This window comes from Lepus europaeus, chromosome 1, assembly GCF_033115175.1.
Source record: "Lepus europaeus isolate LE1 chromosome 1, mLepTim1.pri, whole genome shotgun sequence".
NCBI lineage: Eukaryota > Metazoa > Chordata > Mammalia > Lagomorpha > Leporidae > Lepus > Lepus europaeus.
In genome coordinates, this window is record NC_084827.1 from 27,872,156 (window position 1) to 27,884,751 (window position 12,596).

General features: G+C 40.4%; 1 protein-coding gene across 2 annotated transcripts in view; it reads right to left on the reverse strand.

Moving 5' to 3' along the window:
* Positions 1-12,596, reverse strand: part of CPED1 (cadherin like and PC-esterase domain containing 1) — a 328,108-nt gene that overhangs the window by 296,403 nt on the left and 19,109 nt on the right. For both annotated transcript variants that reach the window (XM_062206775.1, XM_062206743.1), the window contains exon 2: positions 1,249-1,432. In XM_062206775.1, the coding sequence (XP_062062759.1) occupies positions 1,249-1,432 (184 nt within the window). The remainder of the gene's footprint in view (positions 1-1,248; positions 1,433-12,596) is intronic.

Below are 12,596 nucleotides of genomic sequence, written 5' to 3' on the forward strand. Positions count from 1 at the left end.
CTACATCAACATGAATCTAATGATCAAGTAGTGCAGAATAATGCGCCACAAGAGACACTGAGGCAACAAATGGACAGAGGGGAAGAGAGCAGTGGTGTGCAGTTTGTCACAGCAGTTGACGCTACTTGAGATGCCTACATGTCACACTGGAGTTCCTGGGTTTGAGTTCTGGCACTGATCCAGATTCCAGATCCGGCTAATAAACATCGGGGAAGGAATTGGTGCTGGACAAAGTCATTGGGTCTCTGAAATCCACGTGGGAGACCTGGATTGAGTTCCTCCTCTCAACCTTGGCCAGCCTCGCCTAGCATGGCCCTGGTTGTTGTGGGCATTTGAAGAGTCAATGGGAAACATCTCTTTCTCAGATTCTCTCTCTCTCTCTCTCTCTCTCCCCTTCTCTCTTCATCTCACCCTCCCTCTCCCCTCCCCCCGCTTCCAAATAATCAAAAAAATAAAGAATTTTTAAAGAGAGGTAAGAAAGCAGAGCATGAGAGCTGGGACATAGGTCTTTCTATCCATCCATCCCGCTCATCGGGTATGAAATACATAGTGAGCTACTTCACCTGTGGAATCTTGGGAGGAAATTAATATTTCTTATTCTTAGGGCACTCAGGGGGGCTGAGGTCACAGATGCCGAGCAAACCATGGAATGCGTCGCAGCGTCAGCTGCTCAAGAAATGGTAGCTATTATTGCTATTGCCTTTTGATCCTCATTAGTTACTCAACTTTCTTTCCAAACAAGTTGTTTAAAAACTTGTCTCCTACTTTCCTATTCAAAAGATGGAAATAAAAGTACTTGAATAGGAACAGTGTAAATGATAAATACCTATACTTCTTTGCTATTCAGAGCAAATATCAAATCACATTTAAACTGGCTTCTCGAAATCATTTCCACACTTTTTAGGTGCAGTCAGATGAAGTGGTAATTTTCTTAAAATATGGAGCACTTTGTTTCTGGGCAGAACATGTATTCAGGCTCATAAACATAAACATGCTTTATGTAGCATTTAAGCATGAACCATGCAACTCCAAAGTGCTACAAAAATAAAAACAAAATTATTCCAAGAACAAAGAGATACAGCTAAAGAAAAATGAGGAGGAAGTTTTTAAAAAGAAGTTTTCTATGATGCAAGAGAGGTGAAGAAAGATAAAAATCTGGCTTTGTGAAATGTTTTAGAAGACAGTAGCACATTGAAGAAATGGTTGAATACACAGCAAATGACTTTGATGGCTACTTCTTATTCTAACCTTGGTGTAGCAGCCCCTGCCCCGGGCCAGCAGCGAGCCTTCCTTCAGCAACGACAGCTGTGTAGTGATGCTGAGTGAGGATGCGTTGGTAAACCTGCAGCTCGGCTTGGCTGTAGGAAGGAGGCTGGTAGAGCACGGCCCTTCTGCCATGACTGCCAAAGTGTGTTTCAATAGCCTCTTGGATCTGAGAAAAGAAAGAAGGCACAAAAATTCAAGGTAAAGAAGAAGTAAGTTTTCCTTGCAGCACATCATTAATGCAAATCAAGGGCCATTCAGAAAATGATTCTTTATGTTTTTCTTAAGAAATGAAAGACAGATTCTCTCAAGGGCTGAGAAGGACAAAGACTATCTCATACGCAAGTACTGAAGGTGAACTGCATTGTTCTTGCTGTTCCAGAGAGATGAACATTTTAGGCTGTTAAATAGCTGCTTAAGGGAATACTGCTGCATAGAAAATGAAACTCGATTCTAGCTGGAAATATAAATTAACAGCAATGTCTTTCATCTGCATTGTGCTTTTATTGTGCATTTGTTCTAGCTGCATTATCTTTTAATTGCTCTTTTAGGTCAACACGGTGGAAGATACAGAGTCAGAAAGGGTGAGTTTTGTGTCAGAAGGACATGGTCAGAAAGGGAGGAGTTGTAAAAAAAATGGGGAAACTCTCTGGAGATCTCCAATGCTGCTGTTTCTCTCCATTAACACACAGCAAAATGGATGGCTCTTCCAGTGTGAGAAGATGACAGGCACTGAAGTAGGTTCTTCCTTCACTAGTTTATTGCTCCCCAAATAAATATTTCTCTTTATTACAATGGTACCTGGAATTCTATTAGCAGAAGAAATTTCTGAATTGACAAATAGAAAGAAGGCTGGAATTTACATTTACTATAACGCTTAATTGAAAATCCTCTTTTTAAAAAAAAAAAACTTTAGTTTTTTTAAGATTTAGTTATTTATCTGAAAGAGTGATACAGAGAGAGGGAGAGACATCTGCTACCATTTGGCCTTAATGGCTGAGGCTGGGCCAGGCCAAAACCAGGATTTGGGGACTTCATTTGGGTCTCCCACATGGGTGGCAGGGACACAAGCACTTGGGTCATCTTCCCCTGCTTTCCAAGACACATTAACAGAGAGGTGGATCAGAAGTGGCGCATCTGAAGTTCTAGCCCTCTGATATGGAGTTATGGAGTTGCAAGCAGAGGCTTAACCTGCTGCACCACAATGTAGGCCCCAAACTTGAGATTAAACCTTGAGAAAGTCAAGATTTTTTTGATTATTCCCGGAAGGAGTAATAAGGCAAAATGGGGAGAGGCTGAAGAAGACAAAGTAAGGGAGATGAGGCAGGAAGCGAAGCGGGATCTGGGAAACACAAAACTGGGAACCCACATTGCTTCTACTAGCAGCTCCAGAACAAACTCTCCCTTGTCCAGGTGTACAGCACAGCATGTACAATGTGTGGTCAGTGCTTCGATTTCTTCATTATTTCCCAATTCTACGTCTTCATCAAAGAACACGGGCCATTCAGACTCAGACCCTGTCTTTCTCCTCTGGCCACATCACATCGTCATCACTTCCAGCTCAGATGCCCAATCTGCCCCTTCTTCTATCCCTGTACCGTCCACCCGCATTCCAGTCCTCTCTGCACTTGTTCAGCTTTCAAACTGTGAATCACCCCCTCAATATTAAAACATTATCTCTTTTGGGAAGTTTTAATTGAAATGCATACTTCATGAGCATTGATTTATAAGAGGAAATTATGTCTTTCCTTCAAGTCAGCTCCCTAACAGCCAGGCCTACATCCCCGAGTGTATCCCCAATGTCTATCGCTATACATAGCCAGACTTCATAAATGAAGGCATTTAGTGAATTAATGAACTTTAAAGTACTATCAAAATCTCTGAAGATATATGGAGAGAAAAGAGAAAAAAGAAATTTAGCATCTTCCACATTGGTGCAGGGGCCCAAAAATCTGGGCCATCTTCCACTGCTTTCACAGGCCATAGCAGAGAACTGGATTGGAAATGGAGCAGCCAAGACTCGAACCAGCATCCCTGCAGGTGGCAGCCTCACCTGCTATGCCACAGCGCCGGCCCCGTATTTTTAAATAATAATATCTCATAAAGAGCAATGAGTCAGGAAAATTGTTTTTGAGTTTGAGCTCAGTCTGGCACCTGCTAACACTGGTGCTTACTGCATGTGTAATGATTGTTACAAGAAGTTATGGCACACCAGCTAAGCACACCTTTTGTACAAGGTACTTGGGAAGGCATAATTGATTAGAAAATTGCTCTTGTTAAAGGATATTACACTTCATTGATGAGAAAACTGTTTAAATCCAGGAAACAACCTCCAAGTTTGGGATACAATTTCTGAGCAAATGCTGTAGTTGTTTGCAATGCTAAGCTTATAAGAGGTGTTTGACACCAAATACAGGTTGTGTCTTAGACACAGAGGTTTGAGAGACCCGAGTAGCCCATGCAAGGCCAAAGTAAACAAACAGGCGTCTAGGTGAAAGGGAAAACAGATGTTTCCAAATATATCAGTGTCACGCAAGCAAAACACACAGTATCCAGAATTCTCTTCTCATGTTATTTTCTTTCATAATCACAGGATGTTCCACTCTCTTCCAGCTGGCTTAGGCATAGCAGGGCTTTGCATCAGAAGGGTATATTTGAAATCTTTAAGATATTTTTATTTTGAAAGATAAAATCCTTCCTTGTCCCCCAACCAAGATCAGCTTAAGCAAGAGCAATGTAACTTTTACTAGTATAACTTAGATAGAACATATTCTGAATACACTATAATTTCTGGCCATGTTTTGTAAAAACCTTTATAAAATAGGCTGAAATTTAACTCACATCTCAGACTACATGGAATAAATAGGAAATGAGCTTGTTAATAAAATTACGTTGTATTATCCTGTAACACAAACTGCTCCGTCCTTGTAATATTTATAACACACTGTATCAGCAGAATGGCTCAATACCAAAGGGCAAGAACAGTTTTAGCCAGTCCAATAACAGGTGCACACCTTGCATAAGCGAAATGAAAACTGCATGAACAATTATGTCAACTGCACCAGCAAATGCATGCAGGATTACTAAATGCCAATAACAGTGCTTTTAGAAAGATTTCCTGACTGCTCCTACAATTTTGAAGATATATTTTTGGTGTAAGAATGTCTTTAACCTAGTCACTACTACAACTTGAGACCTTCAACCCTGCTGATCAGAATTTAGAAGAAAAGAATAAGAGTTCCTGTAATCATTATGAACTCTTAAGTCACTTGTCTCACTCCCTTCTTTAGAGAGACTTGCAAAATATTTCCTGAGAAATCATTTTGCTAGACTATATGAAAGTTGTTTTATTTTATTTTAAACTGACACATTAAAAATTGTACATTTTACAGAGTAAAATGTGATGTTTATATACACTGTGCAATGTGCAATCTGGATAAACACGTCTATCCTTCAAACATTTGGTTTTTATGATGAAAACATGCAATATCATTTCTTCTAGTTTTCACTTTTCAGAGAAATGTAAAGTACATTATCATTATCTATAGCCCCCCACTATGCAGTAAAACACCAAAACTTACTCCTCCCTGACTATGACTTAGTGCCCATTTATCAGCCTTTCCCCATTCCTCCCTCCCCATTACACTCCACAACCTCAAGTAACCACCATGATGCCTGTACTTTCTATGAGATTGAGACTTTACATATGAGTGGGATCATGTAGTACTTGTCTTTCTGAGCTTGGCGTCTTTCACTTCCAGTTCCAATATGTTATGAACAAGATTCCATCCTTTCTTATGGATGAAGAGTATTCTGTAGTATAAACATACCACATTTTCTTTATCATTCAGCAAGTGATAACCACTTAGATTGTTTCCAGTCTTTGGCTATTATGAATAGTGTTGCAATAAACACAGGAGTACAGACATCTCTTTGACAAACTGATTTAATTTCCCTTGGACATATACTGTTCACTACCCTAATAGAGGGATTGCTGGATCATAAGGTAGTTCTATTTTTAATTATTTGATAATCTTCCATATTGCTTTCTACCATGACTGTATTAATTTATATTCCCACCAATAGTTTGCAAGCATTCCATTTTCTGTACATCCTCTCCACCATTTGTTATCTTTTCTCTTTCTGATAATAGCCAATGTATCTGGATATACATTGATATCTCATTGTGATTTTGATTTGCACTGCTCTGATGATTAGTGATGTTGAACATCATTTCACACATCCATCGATCATTTGTATGCATTCCTTTGAGAAACATCTGTTTTTCTTGTCCACTTTTAATAGGATTCTATTTTTTTTTGCTATTGAGTTGTTTAATTCCTTAAATGAAAGTTACTTTTATAACTGAACACATTATTTTTATTTCAAAGCATTCAAAAACAGATGTTTTTGTACCACCTAAGACAAAACAAAGGATAGACTGTTGAAATAAACTACTACAAGTGTTCAATACAGCAATGTAGACCAAAATAAGAGAAGGATGAGGAATCAAACACCTGGATTTGATTATTGGTTCCCACTTTCTTGCTTCATCCACTGGAGTAAGTTACACAATCCATCCACATCAGAGTTTGTTCATATGACAGTTGAAATAGCAAATTCTCCCTCATCAGTGCAAAATAAAAATTAAGTCAGTTTCTGATATGAAAGTATCCAGCATAGAGTCCCTCCACTAAGTTAGGTGAAATATGAATAAAGCTAATAATAATATTATATTGTAATTCTACTTTTATATTAGGAATTCCACAAGCTTTTCGATTAATATCGTTTGGTGTTTGCCATAAAAAGAAATAAATTATATGCTTCCTCAATTAGGGGTCATCATCTTATAATGCACAATTTATATGTCTATTATGTTTATTATTTGTCTTCCCACACCAGAATGCAACCTAAGTAAAAGCACATATTTTTGTCTGTTTTCACTTTCCTTGGCTAAGGATTGCATTTGGTATATAAGAGGCAAACACTAAATATTTTTAGAATGGATGAACATAAGTATCTTTTCCTTTAATATATAAGTCTTTGTTATAAATACTACTATGGAAGATTGGGAATGAATTGTGGTTACATTTTGATTAGGGAATTTATTTCAGGGGTGAGCATTTGGCCTAGCAGTTACATAACAGAGTGCCTGGGTTTGACTCCCAGTTCTGTCACCTGATTTCAGCCTCCTACTAATGCAAATCCTGAAAGGTATCAGTGATAACACAGGTGTTTGAGTTCTTGTCACCCATGTGGGAGACTTGTATTGAGTTTCTAGTTCTGGCTTGGCTTGGCCCAGTCCTGACTTTGATTTGAAGAGTGAATCAGTGGATGAGAATGCCTCTCCCCCCCCTCAATAAATAAATAATTTTCAAAATAAATTCATTTCAATAGTATTGCAAATAGTAGTAAGAATGACAAAATAAAGTTAAATATTTGAGCAAAATAATGAATTTACAGTAAAAAATTGAATAAAGAGCTATATTATAAAAGTACTACATTTTTGATACTCTGTTAGAAAGTCTTTGCCAAGACTTACCATGAAACCAAGAAATACAGCAGGGATGAAAAATAAAACTCGGTTTTTTCCACATGACAGAAAGATTTTTCCTAGATTTATTAAAGCAGCTGTGTATTTATGACAACTTTTGATGCTCAAATACAAATCATAGAGTAGACTTTTGGAGGTGTGTCATATATGACTAAAAGTTAAATTGCCTTCCTGGTCCAGATTTTTGACACTTTAGAAATATTACTGAGTCTATCATAGTGAATTATGCTTTAATTTTCCCAGTGTAAGGATAAAATACAGGTCTTTTTCCCCATTGTGAAATGTACACTTATTTTGGAAAATGTTAAAAAGAAAATGGAAGGTATTTCCTAGGATGAATACCATACACATTTCCTACTTAAAAACTATCTCATAATAGCAGCACAATTTAGGGACTCCAGGTTCCTGAATATGCAAGGAGAGGCCCATAAGAATGTCACTACTTGAATAAGCTTTAGTGAATCCTGGACTGCGTCCTGCAGCTGACTGAACTAAATCTCAATCCCATAACAAAATGGCCACACAGTTCTGAAAATTACCCCACGTCACTGGGTACTTTCCAACTATATTCCCAATCTGTACCTTTGGGCTACTCAAACTCTTAACCTCCAAGGACAGGGAAGTTGGCTCACCTGTGGCTCTATGTCAGTTCTGAAGAAATAATAGAAAAATAAAAGCAATAAACTTTCTATATCAAAAGTGTATCTCATGGAGTAGGCATTGTGGCACAGTCAGTTTAGCTCCTGTTTGGGACACCTGTGTCCCACACTGGAGTGCCTGGCTCAAGTCTCTGTTAGTCCATGCTTCTGATCCAGCTTCCTTCTAATGTGTCTGGGAGACAGTGGATGATGGCCTAAGTACTTGAGTTTCTACCACCCACTTTGAAGACCTGAAGTTCCTGGATCCTGGCTTCAGCCTGGTCCACCGTTGGCTATTGCAGGCATTTGGGAAGCGAATTAGCAGATGGAAGTTTTCTTCTCCCTCTGACTCTCCCTCCTTCTGTGTCACTCTGCCTTTCAAACAAATAAACACATCTTTTAAAGAAAATCCCAATAGAGCTTTGATGAAATAGCATTTACTTAGACAGCCATTGCCAAAACTCACCATCATTTACCTTCTGCCTATTTATTACATAGGCACTCTTCACAATGTGTAATTACACATTATTTGTTTAACGTCTGCCTAAACTACTGCTCTGTTCCACAGGATCCTGGACTTGTCTGCTTTGATCATGGTTGAATAAGCCATTTGTGGCTGGATTCTAAACAAGAAAGAATGGATAAATGAGTGAGTGAATTAATGGATGCATGAATGCCAAGTATTCTTTCATTATTTGTAAACACATGACTTTGGAGAGTGCAAGAGTGAAGAAAGATGGCTAAGGTCTAGCCCTCAAAAAGTTAACTGTTAAGCAAGAGTAAAAGTAAACCATTAATGAAATCATGCAACGTAGTTTCCCATGGATATAAGAGTTCTGGTCTGTTAAATAATGACTTATCTCTATTGTGAATTTTGTGTATGAAATAGAATGACAGAATAAGGGTAATTCTTCAAGGCAGAGAGGAGATTGAAAGAAAAATTAAATCAGGAGGCCCTTGAAGGTCAGCACCATGGGTAATTATATTGTGAGTGGCAAATACGGTCAGGTGGGCAACAAGAAATAACTGGCAATAAAGATACAAATGGAAGAATGCAACATTACTCAGTATCTTGTTAAGTAGTCCATAGAAAATATAAGCCTAGTTTTCCTCATCTGCCTCCTCCCCGCTATGGTTTTTAGTAAAAGGAATCAAAGTTCATCAAAGTTGGACCTATCTCTAATGACCAGTGTAAAGTTATCAACTTTTAACGTCTTGACTTCTCAGCAGGTTTAGATAAAGGAAGGATGTTTTTCTTGCTTTGTAGATAGAGTTCTGGAAGGCAAGGCCTGAATCACAAGATTTCCTAAGAACTATAAGCCACCCAACCCAGAATGCAGAGGAAAAAAAAAAGAAGAAGAAGAAGAAAAGAATAGTAGTAGTGAGTAGTCAGGCCATAAGAAGGAAGTGCCAAACCTGCCCCAAGAAGGTCTGATCACACAGGGAGAAGCCAGGGAAGAGAGAGCCTGTGAGGGTATGAGCTGTACGTTCTGTGTTGGGAGCCCACTTCGGTTGAGAACAAGCAAGGAGAAACAGCAACGGGACAGTCAAGACACAGTGTGTGCGACTGAGGGAAGTAAGGACAGAGGATGACGATGTCCCAGAGGCCTAAAGAGGAGAAAGGAGAAGGGATTTGCTGTGGAGACCTTACACAATCAGGAGTATACCATATGGACAGGTATGAGAAGAAGAAAAGAGAACATAAGCGTGGAAAACAGAAGGGAACAGAAGACACTGACTTGACTATCAGAGCTTGAAAATATTTAATGATGGGGGCCGGTGCCATGGCTCACTTGGTTAATCCTCTGCTTGTGGCACCGGCATCCCATATGGGCACCGGGTTCTAGTCCTGGTTGCTCCTCTTCCAGTCCAGCTCTCTGCTGTGGCCCAGGAGGGCAGTGGAGGATGGCCCAAGTGCTTGGGCTCCTGCACCCGCATGGGAGATCAGGAAGAAGCACCTGGCTCCTGGCTTCGGATCGGCACAGTGCAGACTGTAGTGGCCATTTGGGGAGTGAACCAACAGAAGGAAGACCTTTCTCTCTGTTTCTCTCTCTCTGTCTATATCTCTACCTGTCAAATGAAAAAAAGAAAATATGTAATGATGAATGGAGTCAAGTTGCCTGATCCCACAGGGAATCAGAAATCCTGATGCACTGGGGATATGGCACGATTTTGGCTTATCCCCTCATATCCATGAAACATTAAGCATATAATCTAAGGCAAATGCTGAGTTTTCCCAAGTCACTACAACGTTGAGGGACCCTCTTGTCACATGATGCCTTTCTGAAAGCAGAGCCCAATATAGAGCCTGTGTGACCGAAAACAAAACAGAGGAGGTGAGAACAGAACATTTCAAGACAGCATCTAAGCTGTCTTAATTCTGTAGTGAATTAACAGAGCTGCAGTTCTGTGCACCCCTCACCTCTTCTCAGGCCAGCCACACACACACAGCCTGACTCATGGAGGTTGGCATACATTGACAAGACAACCAAGAACACAAGGAAGGCGATTCTCTCCTCGAGGACATATCCTGGGTCTCCAGCCTCTTGCCCACCGTGGCTTGCATAGTTGTTGGCTGCCCATCTCTGCTCCCACTGAAATGATCATCCACTTCAACCAATGGGAAGGATCATATTGTAGTTCCCTTCTCTGATTCCCCAATTCCTCCTTTTTTGCTAGTTGTTTTAAAAGTCATGTTTAGCCTCCTCTGGAGACTTTCCTCCAGCTAATTCAAGACTCCTTTCCTTGAGAGGCCACCCACCGTGCACAGCTGTGGGTCATCAGTTTACTATTTACTGGAACTTTACAGACATGACAAAGACCCAACTGAGATTGTAAAAACACAGGAATAGCTGGGATATGGTGGTTTTGATGGCTTCCTTCAAGATAGCTTTAAAAAAAATAAGATAAACATGAAAAGAAAAGATCAAGACTGTCCTTTGCTTTTACTTTTGGCACATCTGAAGTTGCTCCCTACTTTCAAGCATATAAAAACTACTCCCAAGAGTCCCTCTCCCCTCTGCTCTGTCCCCTGACTTCCTCTATAGACCCTCATCCCTTCCCCCTCTGTTTCAGACCCATAGAGCTTAACAAGAAGAGTCTATTTTCTTTCCATCCTGAAGCCCTGATCACTGTTGCTGATTTCAGAGTAAATGCCTCCAGCTGACTCTTTGAGAATCCTTATTGCCCTCACAGTCTTATCACAGTGGCAGCAGTAAAGGACATCCGTGATGAAGAAAATACAGAATTGACAATCCACAATCATGAAATAACAAGTAGAGGACAAGGAGAGACCTTGTTCTTTTGAAACATGTTAAAATAATAGCAAGTCTCTGTCTCCTGATGCCTAAACAATGAGTTAATTCAGCAATTCAGCCTTAAAATAGTAAGTCCATACAAAGGCAATATAACAGAGAGGAAAGAGAACTGGGGCCATCACAACAATATCAATACCTAAGTAGCGTACAGTCTACCAAACACTTTCTTAGATGCCCGAGACTTTGAATCAGAGTTCAAGGCTTTTTCAGCCACACCCCCAGGGCATTCTGAATCCTGTCTCCCACCCCTCACTCATTATTCACTTGTACTACTTAGGTTTCACTTGAACTTCACTTTTGTCATCTGCAAACAACCACCAGCACTGTATGGATCAGACAAGACTTGGCTCTCTGAAGTCTTATTACATCAGCAGTAATGGACTAAGGGTGGAGACTTGATCTAGCTATAGCACCTTCGAAGTGGGCCTGGTGGGAGGTCTTCAGGTCCTCAGGGGCTTGCTCTCAGAAGGTAGCTCTTCAAAGATGGTTGATGACATAGGCGGAGCCTGCTCACAGAGTCTGTCTCTGCCTCCTACCTTGCCTACTTGCCTGTCCTAACACCAAGTCGTATAGGCATTTAGGGAGTAAGTGAGCAGATGGGAGCACTCTCTCTCTCTCTCTCTGCCTCTTAAATAAAAAAGACAATGATGTCATACATACAATAACCATAATTATTAGATTTAAAAGCCAGACAAGAAAATAGGTAATGTGTTAATTGCATAACTAAATACGATTCAATTTTATTTTTAATTTTCTATAAACTCACATATATATATATATAAAACATTGTATCAGACATTGTATTCTTTGTTTACATCTTACAAAATATCGTTAATATTGTCTGGACTTTACCTATTCAATCCCTGAATTCCCTACTTTTATTTTTTATTTTAATCCTCATTCCCTTCCCTCCACTCCCCAAACCACAAAGCTTGATGCTCATCCTCCCAGGGTCCATCCTGCCCAGCTTATGACCTCAAACGCCCTCTGAGCTCGGCTGTCCTCTCTGCACTTCCCTTCTACACACACAGACCCCAGGGTTTTGCAATGGATCATCACTAAAGAACTCGTGGCAGCCAGCCCACAATCTCTGGCACCAGAGCAAACGTGTTCTCCTCTGGTCAGAGCTCAGCCTAATGAAACACCTGCCGGATGTAAGGGTAGAATTCAGGCACTGAGCTGAGGATTAAGAGATACTCCATCCACTGCCTATCCCATCATAACACTGATATCCTCCCTGAGAGAGCAGGATAGAATCCTAAACCACTTCAAGCGTTTAATCTTTTCAATCCCATAGATGTAGCATCTCTGACTCCTGGCTTCTCCCCTCAGCACTCACACCCATGCAGCAATCAATTTATCTGGGTTCTCCCCAGAAATCCAGGACCCCCAAGAACTACACAGATGTTTGAAGACAAGTATCCAACAGACTCTATGCATCTCCAGGACAGTTGAGGTCGGCTTTAGTTCTTGCTGAATGAAGGGTTGAAAGGATAGAGAAACTCTGCTTATACTACCCATGCAGGAACCAAAGCATTAAGAAAAATAGGGGACAGGCTTAAATAGTCAGGCATCATCTTCCACATGAAAGAAGACCAAGGTTTTTGTTTGTTTGTTTTGTTTTGTTTTGTTTTTTGACAGGTAGAGTTATAGACAGTGAGAGAGAGAGACAGAGAGAAAGGTCTTCCATCCATTGGTTCACCCCAAAAATGGCCGCTACGGCCGGCGCTGCGCCAATCCGAAGCCAGGAGCCAGGTGCTTCTTCCTGGTCTACCATGCCGGTGCAGGGGCTCAAGCATTTGGGCCATCCTCCACTGCCTTCCC